Source organism: Rhinolophus sinicus, linkage group LG09 (genome assembly GCF_036562045.2).
Source record: "Rhinolophus sinicus isolate RSC01 linkage group LG09, ASM3656204v1, whole genome shotgun sequence".
Taxonomy (NCBI): domain Eukaryota; kingdom Metazoa; phylum Chordata; class Mammalia; order Chiroptera; family Rhinolophidae; genus Rhinolophus; species Rhinolophus sinicus.
Genome location: NC_133758.1, coordinates 68,963,721 through 68,983,323, shown reverse-complemented (window position 1 = coordinate 68,983,323; position 19,603 = coordinate 68,963,721). Strand labels below are relative to the sequence as shown.

At 40.1% G+C, this 19,603-nt stretch overlaps 1 protein-coding gene across 15 annotated transcripts in view; it reads right to left on the bottom strand.

The window, feature by feature from the left end:
- SRPK2 (SRSF protein kinase 2) overlaps nt 1-19,603 on the bottom strand; it is a 218,683-nt gene that overhangs the window by 58,720 nt on the left and 140,360 nt on the right. For all 15 annotated transcript variants that reach the window (XM_074340602.1, XM_074340605.1, XM_074340601.1 and 12 more), the window contains one exon: nt 8,746-8,897. In XM_074340602.1, the coding sequence (XP_074196703.1) occupies nt 8,746-8,897 (152 nt within the window). The remainder of the gene's footprint in view (nt 1-8,745; nt 8,898-19,603) is intronic.

Genomic DNA, 19,603 nt, shown 5'->3' with positions numbered 1-19,603 from the left:
CGTGTTGGCAAGGATGTGGAGAAATTATAACCCTCACATACGGCTGGTGGAATATACAGTGGAGATGTAGCTACTTTGGAAAAACAGTCTGGCAATGCCTCCAGAAGCTAAACATGGATTTATAATACAAGCCAACAATTCCACTCCTAGGTGGAATGGAGAAAAATTAAAACAGATGCCCACTCAGAAACTCATATACAAATGTTCGTAGCATCATATTCATAACAGAAAAAATTGGAAACAATCAAATGTATACATCAACTGATGGATAAACAAAATGTGAAAAAATATGAAAATGTGCTAGGAAGCCTACCATAAAAGGCTACATGTTATATGATTGTAATTGTATGAAAAGACCGGAATAAGCAAATCCACAAAGACAGAAAGTAGATTAGTAGCTGCCAGGGACTGGGGGAGGGGACTGACTGCTAATGAACATGTTTCTTTTGGGGGAGATAAAATGTCCTGGAATTAGATACTGGTAATAGTTACACAATTCTGTGAATATACTGAAAACGAGTGAAGTGTACGCTCTAAATGGGTGAATTTTATGTAATCACAAAAAAACTATATGGAGGGAAAAAATAGCAAGTTTTCAATCACTGCTGCCTAGTCAATATAAAGAGATCCCCCCCCCCCAAAAAAAGAAAAACTCCAATAAAATCTGAAACTTCTTTATTTCATTTTACTCTTTTCAACTCCAGGTTGAAACGGGATCTACTAGGTTGGTGCAAAAGTAATTGCGGTTTTTGCAATTATTTTTAACCATTTAAACCACAATTACTTTTGCACCAACCTAATAGTACAGAGAGATAGGAAAATCATCATGATTTTACACAATCCAGAATATCGATGCTAAGAAAGAGAGAAAGGAACTCTGGATAAGAAACTGTAATAAAACAGTCCTTTTTTATACTAGCCTCAAGTGGGAAGCCAGAGAGAAAATATAGAAAACAATTCTATATAAATTTCAAAGTTGCTAAGAGATGAAATCTTAATTATTCCCACCAAAAAAAAGAAATGGTAATTATGTGACATGATAAAGGTGTTAGGTAACACTAAGGTGGTAATCAGATTGCAACATATAAATGTATCAAATCAATACCTTCATTTATACAATGTATACCTTAAACTTACACAATGTTCTATGTCAATTATATCTCAGTAAAAATAAATTTTAAAAAGGAGAGAAAATAAATTGTCCAGCACTTGTCTCATTGCCAGGTTCTGTTAATAACTGTCTTCAGAATCCTACCTTGGATACCAAATAAGAATCAAAAACGCCAGGGCCTACCATGAGAATTGGTGGACAGCCCCAAGGACCCAGAGTGCAAGAAATGGCCTGTTTCAGTTTGGCGCAAAAGAAGGAAAGAAGAAAGAAGGGAAGAGAAGGACGCTCCAGTGAGCCTATGAGGAGATGGGGGAGGAGAGGACAGAGACTGAGTAAAAGCGAGTCATCGCACTGCGAGTGGACTTTCGGAAACCAGAGTCCCGGAAACCGTGGTACAGGCCTGCGGAGCCGGCTGTGGGATGGCCTAAGGCAGTGCTGCAGAGAGACCTGGGGGACAAAGTGGAGGCAGAGGCGGCACTGGGGTTGGCCTCTCTCTTGGTTACACCACGCAGTCCTACCGAGGACAGCAGGGACAGTCCCGTGGCCTTGACAAGAGCCTTCCCGGGGTGGGTGTTGGCAGCACCGCGGGAGCAAGGTCACGCAGGCCTCACCGGTGATTCTGCAGAGATTCCGCAGTACTGCAGGGGACTGACAGGTGGGGACAAGAACCACGGACGTTTACAGTGACTGCAAGTAAGACCATTACACCTAAAAATGGAAAATTCAGGTTACACAGCGGAGCATGTTCAGGAATTTTTCGTCCAGAATAACAGAGCTGCCAACCTTCTTAGTTCCTCGACGTTCCATGTCAAATTGAATGTTCCATGTTCCACACATCTTGGGCTGCTCTCCTACCTCCCGACTGCTGTACCTGTTCCTTTCTACTCGTTCTTTCTGCTCTTGTATTTCCTTAAATTTCTCAAAGGCTGGTCACTGAACAGCTTCTGTGAATCTCTTTTATTCACTTAACACCCTCATATGATTTGTTTCCTACCAAGTCTATAATACTGTGCTAGGTTTTCGAAGAGTCCACAAGACCCGCAACCCTGACAGAACTGCAGAGTTAGGGGGTCCCAAAGACCTCCCTCACTGCTGGCACCAATTACAAGTTTGGAGGTTCTGAACACCACGCTCCCTTTCAGTAATTAGGAATTTGAAAGAACTCTCTGAAGGCTGTTATACTTGTGGTTCCAGTTTGTTATAGCACAAGGACTACAGATTAAAGTTAGTCAGGGAAGAGATGCACAAAGCAGAATCCAGCAGGATCCAAAATGCAGAGCATCCAGCTGTCCTCTCCCAGGGAAGAGAGGGAAGGCATCGATTTCTCTAGGTAATGACATGTGGCAGTCACCCCAGCCATGGAGTGCAGAGCTTTTATTAGGGCTGCTTTATGCAAACATGGGTGACTGGCAGCAAGGCTGATCTCAGTCTCCACAGCCTCTAAAAACCCCTACCACAAATCACACTGCTAGACTATCGGGCCCAAGGTTTCCAGGTACTAAAAAAAGAGACTTAAAAGGCAGGATATGCCAAGGGCTTAGAGATCACCACCCAGGAGGTTAGTCTCTTCTAAGCCCCGGATTCGTATTTCTAGCTGCCTTTGTTGTATCTTTACCAGCTTCTTTAAACTCAAATTAATAAAGTCAAACTCATCAAAATTTCCCCAGGCCAACTGTGATTTCACTGTTCCTCTTAACAGTGCCAAATCCATTTCTCTCCAATAAGGAATTGAGGCACTTTATACAACCACAATACAAAACACAAAATTAGAAGGAAACTGGGGCAAACAAAAAGTAGCCCAGAAAAAAAAAAAAAAAAGAATAATGATGTGGTGAAGTCAGGACACAGAATGCAGGGCTATAAAAGCTTGCTCACTTGTTAGAGGAGGGCTGCACATTTGGCTCTGAGCTCTTTAATGGCCAAACAATACCCAAAACAAAAAGAAATGACAAGCAGTTTCAAAATTCACAGAGTCCATTAAAAAAAAAAATGCCCATAAGGCACTACTACTTTTCTTCCAGTCATCCCAAGGTTCAAGACTAAAGTTTTCCATCCAAGTCCTCTACATTCAATCATTTGTCAAATAATAAAGATGCTACTTCTGGGTGCTGTTTGCTTTTCTGTCCTCTTCTTTATATATATTTATCTTCTCTCCAAATCCAATCATTCACGACTCACATTAATCTTTCTTAAACACATCACTTCTCTGTTCAAAATCTACAATGGTTCCTCACTGCTGTTTTTTGTTTTTAAACATTTTTTCTATTTACAAAGAAATATACACTCAACACAGAAAACAAAGAAAAATCAAGAAAAAGAGGTTCTCTTCCTCTCTCCCCCCTATAATCTAGATATAACTAGGTAGTATAACCTTTTTTTTTAATTGAGCTAAAATTTACATGAAAGTCAAACATTCTGTATACACAACTCCTTGATATATGACATATGTGTACGTGCTAGTCAGTACAAAGAACATTCCTCCAAAACCTCGCAAAGTTTCCTGATATTCTCTCCCAGTCATGTTCTTTGTCAGCTATATATATTGCAAGTATTTTCTCTTAGTCTGACTCTGGTCTTTTCATTTTTAAAAAATACCTTTTAATCAGCAAACATTTTTATTTTGATGAAATGCCATTTATTAGTTATTTTGTAGTTCATGCCTCTTATATACTCTAAGAAATCTTCCCCTTCTCCAAGGTTGTGACAATGTTCTTCTTTTTTCTTTTTGTAAGCTTTACACTTTTTTTTAGCTTTATATTTTAATCTGTGATCCATCATCACAGATTAAAAGATAAAAGATATCTTTTAGAAATCTACACATTTACTGTAAGATTAGAAACAAGGATGTAAGGATGTCCATTCTTACTACTTCTTTTCAACCTTGTGCACAGAGCAATGAAGCAAGAAAGAAAAATAAAATGCATAAAGAATGTTAAGGAAAAAGAAAACTTCATAGTATGTGACAAATGATTGCATGTGCAGAAAATCCAAAGAGATCTACATGCACACAAACTCCCGTTTGCCTTCACGTTTGTTGTTTTAATGTACTGGAGGCACCCAAAAAATGTATACATAACTTGTATTCATCTTTTGTTACCAGTATATGTTGAGTATTACAATTTTTATATTTTCCTTTCTTAAAATGTGTATACACTTTTTTGAGGACTCTGTATATTACTAAGTGATGTTTTAATTTACATCATGTACAAATTCCTTATCTTCATATATGTCCTCCAATTGATGTTCCCAAACTACTTTTCAACCTAATTGTCTACCACCAGCTTTCAGCTTGCCCATTTGTTAGGGAAACAAAAGCACTTAAAGCTTCTCAGAGACCCCTTTCCCCAACTTCCACAATTTAGCCAGAAAAGTACCCCACCCCCATCAGTAAAGTCCAACTATTGTTAACTGGCAAGGCCCCATGATATTTTCTAGGAAGTTCTGAAGTCTTTTCTTTTACCTCTAACCAAATACAACCTCAGTCCTTTTCATCTCTTACAAATTTTAATTTTTTCCCCCTCTTATAATTAATTAACCACACAATAAAGGTGGAAAAAGGTATTTAAGTGATTTCTTAATCTGGTCTATTCATTCATTCAACAGGCCACAGATCATTCTAGCTGCTAGTAATAGACTGGGAAAGCAAGACAGGTAGACAAAGGCTCTGCCATAAAATAGTTTATAATCGGCCAGCCCGGTGGCTCAGGTGGTTGGAGCGCCATGCTCCTAACGCCAAGATCACTGGTTTGATTCCCACATGGGCCAGTGAGCTGCGCCCTCTACAGCTAAGATTGTGAACAATGGCTCTCCCGTGAGCTGCTGTGGGCTGTCATGAGCAGCCAGCAGCAGGCGAGAGCTACCAGTGAGCTGCTGTGAGTGGCCGAATGACTACTGGCAACCGACTGCCTCACCCGGGGGGAGCGCAAGGCTCATAATACCAGCATGGGCCAGGGAGCTGTCCTACACAACTAGACTGAGAAACAACGGCTTGAACCAGAGTTGGGGGGAGAGGAAAATAGTTTATAATCTAGAGGCAAAGTCATGAAGCCATGGACTTCTAGGAAGTAAGGGCTGTTTCTCATTTACCTTTATATTTCTGAGGTAAATTCCACCACTTTACACATAGTAAAGCCTCAAGAGTTCAGCTGTCATGCTAATAGATCAATACCCTTGTCAGTAGCAGTTCCCAGCACCAACAGGTGTGAGAACCTCCTCAGTCTCCATGAAAGAAATGTAGTGAGGCCTCTTCTAATGACTTCAAGCACATCTATTACTTTATTCATACAGCTAAGTAGAGTTCCTTTTCAAGGTTTCAAGGAAAACAAATCAAGCCAATTAATTTTAAAAACATGTACAACATGTGGAATTAAGTATGTGTACAGTGCTTGTGGTTGTAAGGGGAAAATGTGAATGAATGAAGGCTATGCTTCATATCAAAAAGAAGAGACACTAAAGACTACATGTCTATAAAATGCTTGAGCTTCATGAAACCGTTTCTAAGGCAGCCTTCTATAAGGTATACTGTTTTCTTTCTTAAAGATAAAAAACGGAAGCTATAGAATACTCCTAAGTCATAGGTTCTGGAGAGAAAGCTAATGAGAACTCAGAATCACCAACATTAAATTCTGAGAGTTATTAAATTTCAACCAAAGTGAGCAAATATTTATATTGCTTATCCTGTTTTAAAGAAGACATTCCTGTTTCCAAACAAATAAACTATATGCCAACTCAGATTGTATAGCAGATAAGAACTCTGGAGCATTAGGGATGATTTTAAAGGCAGAGACAAAGGCTGTGCATTCTGATTTGTCTTTCGCGGCCTTGATTCCCCCTGCTCACTTGCCATTACTTCTCAGACACACAGGTAACAGCAGCAAAGTCTACCCTGATGGAGGGGTAGGAGATGAAGACAACTCCTTCATCCAGTGAAAGATATTTATCGCGCTATGGATAGTTCAGATGCAGTGGGGTTAACAAAACACACAGCCTTTGACCACAGGGCATCTTTCAGACTGGGGAGGTGATCACAAATGAACACAAAAATAAATGTATCATTATACACCATGAATGACTGCTAGGGGGGGGAGGTTGTGATAGATATTACTGTGAGTGGTAAAGGGAGGGGCCTAATTAAGATGTGACTAGGGATTCCAAGGCCTCCCTAAGGAAATGACATATGTTTTACTATCAAGTCAGACCACGAGTGTGCTAAAATTGATGTCTCCAAAAATAACACAATTGATGAAATTCTAAGGTGCCAACTTATCTAAGAAGGATTTGGGAGACCCACTAAGCAGGATCTCTGAGGAGTCAGTCAGTGCAGGCAGCATGATGTAACAAAGCAATGTTGCTACTGTCACCATTTACTGGTCCTTGCAGCAAATATGTGCTGAGGGTTCTGCAAAAATTTGGAACATAAGGTAAAGTTCAAAGCGGTAACTCCCCTTACACAGTGAAGCAGTCCCACAGTGAGAAGTGAAGGGAAGGGTCACTTCTCTGGAGTTTTAGAGGACGGTACAGGCCTTAGGCCAGCCAGCCTAAAGTGTCAGCGTGCAGAAACATCACGTAATGAACCTGCTGAATATTTGGAGTCCAGGTCCTATCACCAGGGACTTCCTGGTCATGGCTGTAGTGTGGTTATACAGAGGAGAATGTACTTGGTTGTAGGCAAAATATACCAAAGTACACAGGAGGGATAAAGCATCATGATGGCAACTTATTAAACCCAAGTGCTTCAAAGGGGGAAACTTACCAACTCTCCACTTCTTATACCACACGTTCCCAGTCAGCTCCATGGGCTCCTTGATGCATTTATGTCAGTTATCTTAGATTAACTGTTACGGTGTACACCACCAAATTCAGAGAAAGGTGTCTGTCACATGTCATCCTAATTAGAGGCCCAAGTTACTTACCAAAGTTAGGGGTAAGAATGAATGAGTGTGTGAGAGATGTGTGTGTAAGATGGTAACTGTACCATCTCTAACTTAGCAAAGTTAGGGATGTGTGTGTGTGTGTGTAAGAAGGTAACCTGACCATCTCTAACATGCCTTAGTGAAGCTGACTTCGGAACTCCGGAGATATTTAAGTTCAGTGAGTGTTACCTAGACTCATCCCTGACTGGAATCCTTACTCAGCCCTCTATTTCTGTCTGGAGTGTCACAGTGCTGACTCGCAGAGGTGGTTGCAGGATGAAAGTACTGGTTACGTCTCCTGACCCATCATCTTCTGCCGCATGTGAGGCAAACAGTTGTATGGTGGAGCTGACGTGCTGAAGAGAACATTTCCTACAGAATACCCTCTTGCTTTGACTAAGCAGTAACATCAAAAGACAACTGTCTACATTTCCTCTACAAAACAACTTAATTTCTAAACCACGAAATGCAGATTAAGAGGGAGGATGGAAAACATCTTCTCACCTCTCCAAACCATCGCTATCCCTTCCTCTCCATATAAGACGGCATAGACCTTTAGTCATAATCACTACTCGTATAAATCCTTTTTCTAAGAAAAACATTGATTCTATGCATAGAAACCCACCCCTATGGAACAATCAGGTTGGAATGGAAGATTAGCTCTTAAACTCCCATAGCAGAAGGATAACTTTCTCTCTCTCAACAAGTAAAAGTACAGTGTTCCTTAACCAAATGGCCTGCAATCACTACATAAATTCATACTAAGGTACGACAAAGCCAAAGATTCTTTAATGTTTTGAGGCCTGAATGCGTCATCGTCTGCCATCTATTCTGCTGTATAGAATCTGACTTACATTTTCCTTAACCTGTAGCAAATGTCTTGTCAACTGCTCAGAATTCCAGATGGTGATAATTTTCTATTAGAGAGAACTAAAGTCCAAATGAGTAAGTAAAAAAGAGGGAGCCAAAGGACACAGTGACTTCCCTCTCTCCCAGAGTCTCAGGTCCAGTCTATGCAAAGTATGGAGTCTGGAGCACATTGTTCTCAGCTTTCACCACACAATATGCTTGCCTTTTAAGAGCTTGACTATATGCTCTTGGTCTTTAAAAAGCCTCAACACAAGAGCATTCCAACTGAATATTTTCTATGTCTTCTGTGATATCATAGCTGAAAACATAATCCACTATGTCGCACATGGCAGAACCCACAGAAAGTCTTTTTCGTTGAACACGATGCCAGGAAAGAGTCTGTCTCGGTAAACAAACGGGCAGGCGTTCTTTCCACAGACAATGAACACTGTGTAATTCAATGCTACACAGAAGGAGCAGCTCCTTGTTTGTCTCAGCAGCCAGAAAACTTAGAGCCAGATGCACTGAACAACAGTGAGACTGGCTCCTTCCAAGAGCCCGGTACCTTCTACTACCAGTGCTCTTCTTGGATGGGTATGATGTTCTTACCTTTAATTGCCCTGCTTTATACTACCTTTAATTCCATCAGCAGATTTAAATCCTCATGAAAGTACCGAGTATATATGTACATATGTATATATTTTCTCTTACAAGTTTCCTTTCGATACCCCTAACATTCTATGCATCACTCTGTATTTAATGGTCTAAGAATTTAAAATGACAATGACACCAAAAAACTAATTCAATCATGACCAAGCCATCAGCAGCATTAACTCCCCACCACTCCCTCGCCTATGACAGGCAGTCGGGCACCTTTGCAGTAGTCGGCGGGGTCCTCCTGCTCCTCATCGTCCGAACCCAGGATCTCCTCCTCCGGCTCTGGGGGCGCAGGGTCCGGCAGGGGTGGTGGCGGCGGTGGGGGTGGCGGTGGAGGAACCAAGGGAGCTTTCTGCTGAGGCTCCGGCCTGAAACAACAGAAGGAAAATTCCTATTTACTTAGAAGAAAATCTTGCATTGTGGACACACTTGAAAGTTTGTTAATAAGGGAAAAAACAAAGCTTGTCACACACTAATAAGAAATGCTGATTAATGTCACTTCACCCATTTTATCTGAATTCAAGTAATGTTTCAACATACAGGCCAGGAGGAAAAAAAACACAACTACCCTTACTAACCAAGGAATATTTTTGGGCACATTTTCACCCAGGGCTTCAGTATTTTTTTATGTCCTGACAATACGAGTTATGAAATGTAAGTGAAATAAGAGTATCCGCTCATGATACGGGAACACATCCCACAGAGATTATAAAAAGACAGATGAAAGCAGCCCTGAACTTGTAAAGGGGCTTATTTTCCATTATTTTAAAATCAGAATTTCTTTTCCCACAGAAATAGTACCATAGGGATGTGGTTAGGTTTACTGGATAACTCATAAAAGCTGACCAATACGAACTGTAGCTGATACATAGTTACTTTCATTAAGGAATTCATTTATCTATCAAGCTCGTTTATCAAGAACACTGACCAAAACTGGAAATGAAACAAACAAAACACCCACTGTCAGTAAAATACAAATCTAGTCCATATATTAATACAAGGTTTGCAATGGTCATTTCTAATTGTCACAAAAAGACTAAATTATATTTAGTATATTCTTTTACAAAGAATAGAAAAACTTATAATACAAAAAAAGAAAAAAGCTTGAGGTTAGAGATATAAACCTTCTTTCAGATACCTAGAGTAACTCTAGAGTAAGATCATATTAAATACATTTGCTTCGAAGTAAAGCATTCATAATGCAATCCTATCAATCAAGCTTTCACTTACTATAAAATTTAACTGCTATTTCTAACCAGATCCCAATGGGAAAACTGGAACTAGAAGTCTCAGTTTAGATACCAGAAGTGCATGTCTCCTTAGGCGTCAAACTGCCCTAACGACAGGCCCACCACTGCTCTCCCTGGCTGGCCACGGGATCAGGCTGATGTATGTGTCCCCCAGAGGTGGTTTCCGGCATGAGCAGGGGATCTGAGCAATGGGGAGTCCTCCAAACACTCATGTAGTGGACTCACTTTGGCCTGCCCGGTATGCACGCTCCCGTTCACCTGTGAGACACTGCAACTCCCTGCACAGTGAAGGCTGGTTCCAGACGCTTGCCCCCCTCTCCTCACTATAGTACAACCTAGGCCAGAGCCAATGTCACTCTCCAGCCCTGGAACCCTGAACGTCAGCTGTCACAGGATGAAATTCGTACACAGCTGCTAGTGAGAGGCAGGCCCAGAGGAGCTGCCTGCCCTGGCCTGTGCCCCTTTCTGAGGCGGACATCTAAAGTCTTGCCAATCGAAAAGCCCCCACACAGCCTTTACTGCATTGGCTTTAGCCTAAGTTAGCTACAGCTCCCTTATGTGGTTTGCCACTGAAAACTCAAACTGTCACAAGCATCAAAGCAAGCAGAGGTGAAAGGCAGCAGACTACGGCGGTCATGGGGAAGAGGTGGGAACATACGTACCTTCCCCAAAGGCAAACACTGGCAAGTATGACTAAAACCTACACAAAGAATATTTGTAAGTCACAGGTGACTTGTACTGATCTCTACTTGCTAGAATTTATGAAGACTCAAAGTCACAGCTCGCTGGGTAGCAGGCACTGAGAACATGGTGGTGATAACACTCTGACTTAACCATTCCCCCTGCAGGAGCATAGTGGAAGGAAACAATCACAACCAAATGCCCACATCATTACCAGAACACACCCAAAACTTCCAAACAGACCTTATGGAAGTGTGGTAACCTTCCTGGCAGCTTTGCAAATGCTCCTTCTTTTTAACAGACCGGCCCTTACTAAATGGTCCCAGGCTAAAAAAAAAAAAAAAAAAAGAGACAGGTGAAGAAGGGGAGGCAGGAGAGGAACAGCAAGAGCTGTGCCACTTGCCCAGAGGGAAGAGGACCTGGACTCTCAGTCTTCTGGGGCGTGGGCAGAACCTACCTGACAAATTTGCTCCATCAGAAATACTCTGAAAGTTGGCTATTTCTTCCTTAAAAATTTTGTATGAAAAAATGAGACTTTCTAAATTTAAAAGAAAACACATCACATTCCCTGCATAAACCGAGTAACAATTAATGTGAAGAGAAGAACGGGAGGGTCTGGTTCTACCAGTGTGTGCCCCACTGCTGACATTTGGGCCAGATAATTCATTGTCGTGGGGGCTGTACGTCGTAGGATGCTATCAGCATCCCTGGCCTGTAGCCACTGCACGTTAGTAACACCCCACACCCCCAGTTGTGACCATCAAAAATGTGTCCCAACACTGTCCAATCCCCCAGGGCAAAATCATGCCCATCTAAGAACCAGGGAACTAGTAGTGTTTTCTACACACAGCTTTACCTCAACAGAGTAGATTGTATCTGTGAGAAGCGAGAAGAGATTCCAATTTTCACAGCACATTTTCTGTTGAGAAGCTCACGTACCTTCATCATAATGTCTCTCAATTATTCTTTACCCACCTAGTGAGTTGCCCATGCCACTTAACAAAACTCTCAGACCCTCTGGTCTCAGTGAGCAGGTATTTCTCACCCCACCTGTGAGGGCTACATTGAACAGGCAGGCACAAAGCTCCCCCAAAGCCACTTCTACCAGGTTAAAGGGATGAGTTGGGGTACTGTGAAGGAGAAAGGAAGTTGAGTAACGCTGATGGAGAATTGCAGCTGACTATCATATGAAAACATCTAAAACTGTGCCGTCCAACATGGTAGCCACTGGCCGCGGGTGGGGACTGAGCACTTGAAATGTAGCTACTAGTCCAAAGTGAGATGTGCTGACATTGCAAAATGTGTACCCGATTTCCAAGATTTACTACAAGAAAATGTAGAATGGTATTAATAATTTAATATTTATTACATGTTAAAATAATGTTTTAGATGTAATGAAATATATTATTAAAATTTAATTCACGTGATTGTTTTACTTTTTTTAATGTGGCTACTGTAACACTTTAGAGGCTCAAATCACCGATACCAGAGAAGCTTGGCCTCACATCAGACATTCCTAGTCACCAGTGATTATTATTTTTTCAAAGGCTTTTCCTAGTAACTTGCTTCACTCCAGTTATTAATATTACCAACGCTCAAATCACTTACTTCATCATAGTAAGGTTCAGTACAATGTAACTGCCACTGTTACAGCCCCAATCACTGATTCTTTTTCATCCCATCCATCCTTGTTACTGCCCACCACACAGGAGAAACACAGGTAAATCTCTGACAGGGCAGATGTACGCAAGAGATACGGATGCCATACCGACTTTAAGGCTGGCTGTTTCAAAGTGGTTTCTGGTGGCTTCTATGGTACTTCAAAGCCTCGTTAAATCTCAATTGTTTAAAAGATCAAGGTGACAAATTATCTCACCAAGTATATAGTCACAAAATATATCAAGAGATTAAAAAGTATACTTTAATCAATCCTCATGAAAACCATCAAGAAGTTATCTCATGTAAGAATTACTAGAAGCACTTAAGAAGCACATATAAATATTAATTCAAAATGGGTTAAAGACCTAAATGAAGGAACAAAAACTATAAAAATTGCAGGAAAAAAATACAAGTAAATCTTCATTACCTTAGGTTAGGCAATGTTTGTTAGATGTGACATAGAAGCGTAAGCAACAAAAGAAAAAAAATAAACTGGACTTGATAAAAATTAAGAACTTCTATGTATCAAAGGGCATCATCAAAAAAGTAAAGGCAGCCCACAAAATAGAAGAAAACATCTGCAAGTCATACAATTGATAAAGGACTTATATCTAGAATATAAAAAGAACTCTTACAACTCCACAATAAAAGTACAAACCAATTTAAAAATAGGTAAAGGACTAAAACAGGTTTTACTCCAAAGATATACAAATGACCAATAAGCACATGAAAAGATGTTCAACATCATTGGTCATTTCGGAAACGGAAATCAAAATCACAATCACAATAAGATACCACTGCACACCCAACAAGATAGCTATAATAATTTTTAAAAAAATACAATAACAAGTATTGTGGAGAATGAAGAAATTGGAACCCTCATACGTCGTAGCAGGAGTGTGATATGGCACAGCTCTTTCAGAATATTTGGCAGGTCCTAAAAAATGTGAATTTAGAGTTACCATATAACCCAACAACTCTACTCCTGGTATGTATCCAAAAGAAAGAAAAGCATACGTCTCCACAAAATCTTGTGCAAAAATATTCATGGCAGCGTCATTCACAACAGACATAAAGGAGACACCACCCAAATGTGCATCACCTGATAAATGGATAAATACAATGTGATGCCCCTCACAATGCAGAACTATTTACTCCACAATGAGAAGAAATGACGTCCTAATCCCGGCTACAACATGCATCACCCTTGGAAACATTGCGCTAAGTGAAAAATGCCAGCCACAAAAGGCCACATGTTGTATGATCCCATTTTATATAAAAATGTCCAGAATAAGCACATTTATAGAAACAGAGTAAATTGGTGTCTACACTTCGGTCTGAGGGTTGGGGGAGAGAGGAGGAGAGACATGGGAATTGGCTGTTAATAGAACCAGGTTTCTTTAGAAGGGATGAAAATGTTCTAACGTGGTGATGGTTACACAACACTATGAACTTTCTAAAAAAAAAAAAAAAAAACACTGTACACTTTAAATGTGTTTAAGTTCTAAGGTATGTTGATTTATATACCTCAAAAGGCTGTTTTTTAAAAAGCAAAAGCCTCTACAGATATATATATCTTTTAATGCCCACTTTATACCTTTCAAGTATATGCTTCCAAGAAAAAACAGAAATAGCTACATTTAGATTTTAAAAATCTGTATGCATGGTCTCTTACAACTGCCACAGCCACATTCACAGTGAAAAGTAATGTGTAGTTCTGTAAAAAGTGGACTGAGAGTCTACATAACTGTCCAAAGTTCACAGAAGGCACTAATCTGAGAACATGTTCTCATATAACAAGAAAAATACCACCTCAGTGACTGGAATAAAAAATGTAGAAAGCAAAATTCCAACTAGTCATTTATGTTTTTCACAAAGAACTTTATTTATTCTGCCCTACATAAAACACAACTAAATATTCTAACGATTACCCCAAATAAGACTATCATAAAAAATGCAGTTTAAAAAAAATCACAAAACATTTTTCTTTAAATATTACACTAGATTATTTTATCATGCTTATCTACTTCATTTTATATTTTTCATGTACATTGCTCTATCAAAAAACAGGAAAAACTGAACAACCCTAACAAAATGCACACATCATCTGCTCTAAATTGCCATGGCAACCAAAGGGGAGTTCCAATTTCTTTCTAGCTGCTATTTGTTTTCAACAGAGAAAAGGACAAGTAAACTTCACACTAAGCAGGAGGGAAAAAAGTCCTTTCCTTTGTTATCATCCTAATTGGCAACTGACACAATTTAAGGACTTCATTCATGCAATTACTCTTTAAGCAAAATATAAAGAAAAGGAGTTCCAAATGAATTGTTTCAGGTAGTATTCTTAGGGCATTCACAAATATTCAGATTTCTTTTTCTTCCTTCCATCATCTGATCTAAAACTCTCTCTCTTCTTCCCTCCTTCCTCATTCTCCCTCTGTTGGTAAAATTTGTTAGCCTGAGAAATACGCAATCTGGCATTTCTACTTAAGGATAGAACCAATCAATATATACTTTCTCTCAAAATAGCTCATCTAAAAAGGCTTGCTGTAACAATGGGTATAGCTATGCAGCTAGGGAGGAAAAGGCCATAATGATTTCATGTATTCCCTTCTAATAAAGAGAGAATTTCCAAACTCTGCGCAAATCAAACCTAAATGTGAAGTGTGTGCTGCGGTAGGCAGAATTCTAAAATGAGCCTCGATGAGCCTCCCCCTGGTATAATCCCCGGTTCCTCTGAGTGTGGGCAGACCCTGTGAATGTCATCAGATATCATTCTCACATTTATGTTACATGGCAGCTGGGCAGCTCCACGGGGAGGCCTCACCTAATCACATGAGCTCTTTCAAAATAGAGGACTTTCTCTGCTGGTCACAGAAGTCAAAGAGGCGTGCTCCAGCTGGCCTCAATGACAGCAAACATCCATGCTGTGAGCTGCCCATTAGGGCCACAGAGCAAGGAACCCGGAGGGGGCTCGAGGCGGGAGAGCAGTTCCCAGGCGAGGGATAGGACAGCAAGGGCTTGAACGCGAGGAAATGAGTTCGGCCAATGACCAGGGATCTCGGAAGAGGCCTTTGAGCCCCAAATGAGAACAGCCACCTTGACCATCAGCTGGATTTCAATCCAGTGAGAACCCAGCCATGCTGTCAGCCCTAACTTCTGACCTACAGATCTGTGAGCTAATAAATGGGTGTTATTTTAAGCTGCTAAATGTCTGGTAATTTGTTGTGCAGCAACAGAAAATAAACGCAGATGCCAAGTTCTCAATAAGTAATAGAGTAGTTTGTGTTAAATTATCAGATTTTAAACTCAAGAGTGAGATGTGAGGTGTTTTGTTTTGTTTTTTTATAATTAAATTAGCCAGAGGAATTAAGAAGCTGAGTAATCAGGAATGGGAGTCATTTCTCTTTTGGGCACAGGCAGGAGGAGAGAGGAAGAGAGGGAAGGGGGAGAGGGAGAGAGAGGGAGGGAGAGAGGGAGAGAAAGAGACAGAGAAATTTATTCCCAAATTCCAACAGAACCAATAATAATTCTAAGCCAGACACTTCACAGTTTGCTATTTTCTAAAACTGCATGTTTTTAGAATATGGAACACAGCCAACTAAAAGTCAGTGAAGATGTAAGTAAACCAACTAACCTACATTTCAGACAACAAAGGCGTTGACGGCTTAATCACCTAAGAACACATATATGACAATGCTACATCTTATGCCACTGGTACTGTTAATATTTCATAAAGCATTGATGGGACCCGGCAGAAAATATTACTACTACTCAGGTGAAGAAAGACTGACAGGAAATCTTAAAGCAAAGAGTTGGAAGGCATGTACAGTGATGCCCACTGACTGCACAGGTCCTCAGAACAGTGTCTGTCTACCACGTACCAGGAAGTGTGCCAGGGCACAGAGGAGTGCTGCACGGAGAGATGCACCGTTAGTCTAGCAAGGAGGAGAGAAGTGCGAGAAAACGCAAGGCCTAGAAGCACAACGGCTTCACACAGGAACGATCCCCAATTCCAAGGAGTTTGTGTTCTACCCTTAAGGCAAGCAGAAGCCACGGAAGTGCAATTTTAAGATTAGAGATTTGCTTCCTGCAAAGAACACATGGAATTGGTGTGCAGAGTGGGCAGAAAGGATAAAAACCAGAAGCAAGGAAACTAGTGACAAGTCCTGGGCGGAAATGATAAAAACGTGAATTTAGGACCTGGTATTTCATTTGCTGGAGGTAGGTGGCTGTCTCCTAGATTTCTCGTAGTGAGATAGTGTGATCATTATTTGGACATACCAAGGATAGAGCAGGCAGAGGAGGAAGGGTTTTCAGAGAAAACGTAATTCTGTCTTAGCTCATCTGAGTTTAAGGACTATGTGAGGGTGTCCAGCAGTGGAGAAACAGAGTGGATTGCGTGCTGTGGAATCTAGAGCTAAAAAATAAAGGTTTAGGTTGCAAATAGAAGCAGAGGTCATGAACAAGCCGCTGTTAGCTAAGGCCTTTCCAAGCATGTTTGAGTGCCAAGGACAAATGAGGAATGAAAGGGTCAAGGGCAGAGCCTCATTCAGAGCCAAAGCACAAGGTTATTCAAGCCACCAATAGAGTCTAGACTTTCTGGCTCAAGACCTACAGGCAATGACCCATATTATAAACACCAATATAAATTCATAAATTTCAAGTACAGGTTTTAGAGAACATACATGTATAAAAACCTCATGGAAGCGATCCTTTTATATTAGGATGAGATATACATATAATAGGAATTAGCAAACTAAGGACCCACTTTTAGGTGTTTCTATAATACCTAAAAGCTGTTTGCAGGCCATCGGAAGCCAGCTGGGTGCAGCATATACTGTTACAAAAAAGGAACTGTTTACTGAGACCTATATATGGTGATGCAACTTACTATAACCACTAATGATTGCCTCATGTTACTCAGGAAAAAATGCAAAATGTACCACTGTGGACACGGCTTCTGTAAGCCTCCATAAGCTTTAAATCTAAAGGCAACTATAAATATACAATACGAAAGCCACTAGTCAAATTAATTAAAACTGAGTAAAATTTAAAATGTGGTTCTTCAGTCACACTAGCCTCATTCCAAGCGCTCAGCAGCCAGCTCCGTACGAAGGGCTGGCGGCAGCGACGGGATGGAGCCCGCAGGTGAGCAACGTTGCTATCACCACAGGAAGTTCTATCGGACGACATTGCTCAAGGCTGTATTTTAGCAGCATGAACCTCTTCTAGCATATCATTATTTTTGGTAAGTAAGTGGTGAACTAAGAAGAGTTTGGAACATTTTTCTATACAGCCCACTATTTGGAAGTTTTAAAATAAGTTGTTCAGATGATATACACATTTTAAATTTGACAGATGATTCCAACATCTGACCACCCTTTTGCTCAACACAGCACCTTACTGAAAATCGACTTACTGATATACTTACAGTGACAACATCTGCAAACAGTAATATATTGGGACCTATATGCCCATCAATAGAGGACTTGTTGATTACACTGATGAATTATAGCAGATGCATGTAACACAACTCTACTAAAAACAATAGGCAAATGAAATTAAGAAAATTCCATTCACAATAGCATAAAAATAATAAAATACTTAGAAACAAATTTAACAAAATAAGTTCAAAAGTTAGGCCATGAAAACTAAAAAACATTATTGAAAGAATTTTAAAATACCTAAATCAACAGAAAGACATTCCGTGTTCACGGATTGGAGACTTAATACTGTTAAAATAACAATATGCCCCAAACCAGCCTACAGACACAATTCAATCCCTATCAAAATCCCAGCTGGCTTCTTTGCAGAAAATGACAAGCCATTCCTAAAATTCAAATGGAAATGCAAAGGCCCCGAGTAGTCAAAACAATCTTGAAAAAGAACAAAATTGGAAGACTCACACTTCCTGACTTCATAACTTACTGCAACGGTACAGTAATCAAAACAGTGTGGTACTGACATAAGCAGCGACATACAGATCAATGGGAATTATTGATTTTTTGACAAGGGTGCCAAAACCATTCAATGCGGGGGGGTGGGGGGGAGATCTTTTCAACAAATGGTGATGGTAAAACTGAATATCCACATGCAAAAGAATAAAATTGGACTCCTAACTAATACCACATAACATAATAGTTCAAAGACATAAATGTTAAAAGCCAAAACTCTATAAAACTGGAAAAGATGTATGTATGTATGTATGTATATGTCATCACCCAACAGAGAAAAATCAAACCCACAATGAGATACCACTTCATACCTACAAGGATGGCAACAGTCAGAAAGACTGATGATAATAAATGCCTGCAGGAATGTGCAAAAATTAAAACCCTCATACACTGCATCTGAGAAAGGAAAACGGTGAGGACATTTTGAAAAACTTGAGACAGTTCAATTCTACTCCTAAGTACATACCCAAGAGAAACGAAAACATACATCAAAAACTTATACATAAATGTTCATAGCATCATTATTCATAATACCCAAAAGGACAAACAATGATGACTGGTGACTGGCTAAAGAAAAAGTGATATATCCATACAATGGAATATTACTCAATAAAAAGGAATGGCAATAAAAAGGAATAAAGTACTGCTTTGCGACAACATAGATGATCCTTTGAAACATGGTAAATCAAAGAAGCCAATCACTAAAGATCATAGTGTATGATTCCATTTACATGTAATTCCCAGAATAAACAGAAAGCAATTAGAAGCTGCTTATGGCTATGGGAGTGGGAGGAAATGGGGGTGACTACTCAAGTGCACAGAATTTCTTTCTAGGGTGATGAAAATATTCTAAAATTAGGTAGTTGGTGATGGCTGCACAACTCTATCTGAAAAACCTCTGAATTGTACACTTTAAATGGGTAAATTGTATGGTGTGTGGGTTGTTTCTCAATAAAGTTACATAAAAATAACAACGCAGATCTTTGTGTACTAATATGGAGGCGATACCACTGATGAATAATGCAAAGGAGCAGAGCATTTGTGTACGGCAGGTATCATTTGTTTTACAAACACAGAGCTGTGCCATTTGTTCATATAATGTTTCTGGATGGAGCAACAAGAACTGACTGTAAAAGGAACCCAGTGACTGTTGTCAGGGGAAGAGCTAACTTTTCAATACTTCCCTCTACTCTTATCCTTTCCAATTTAGTACCACCTGCACGACTGTTGGAATTAATTTATAAAGACAGGAAAGGAAAATAAGGAAAAAGAAAGTAGACGCTGGGAACGTGGTTGGTTTCTATGACTACCTCTCTGAGCACCCCCACACCCACCTCCCTGCCCCTGGCACCTGGCGAGAATTTAACTAAAGATCAAACGAAGTAAACGATCGAGGGCATGGGCAAGTCACACCTCACGCTGTTTTAGAGCTGAACAGTTAGGATAAAAGTCAAAGTCCAGACAACATGCAACTTTCCGGTAGAAAGGCTATGGGTTAGGTTTGAATACTAGTTCCACCACTTAAAC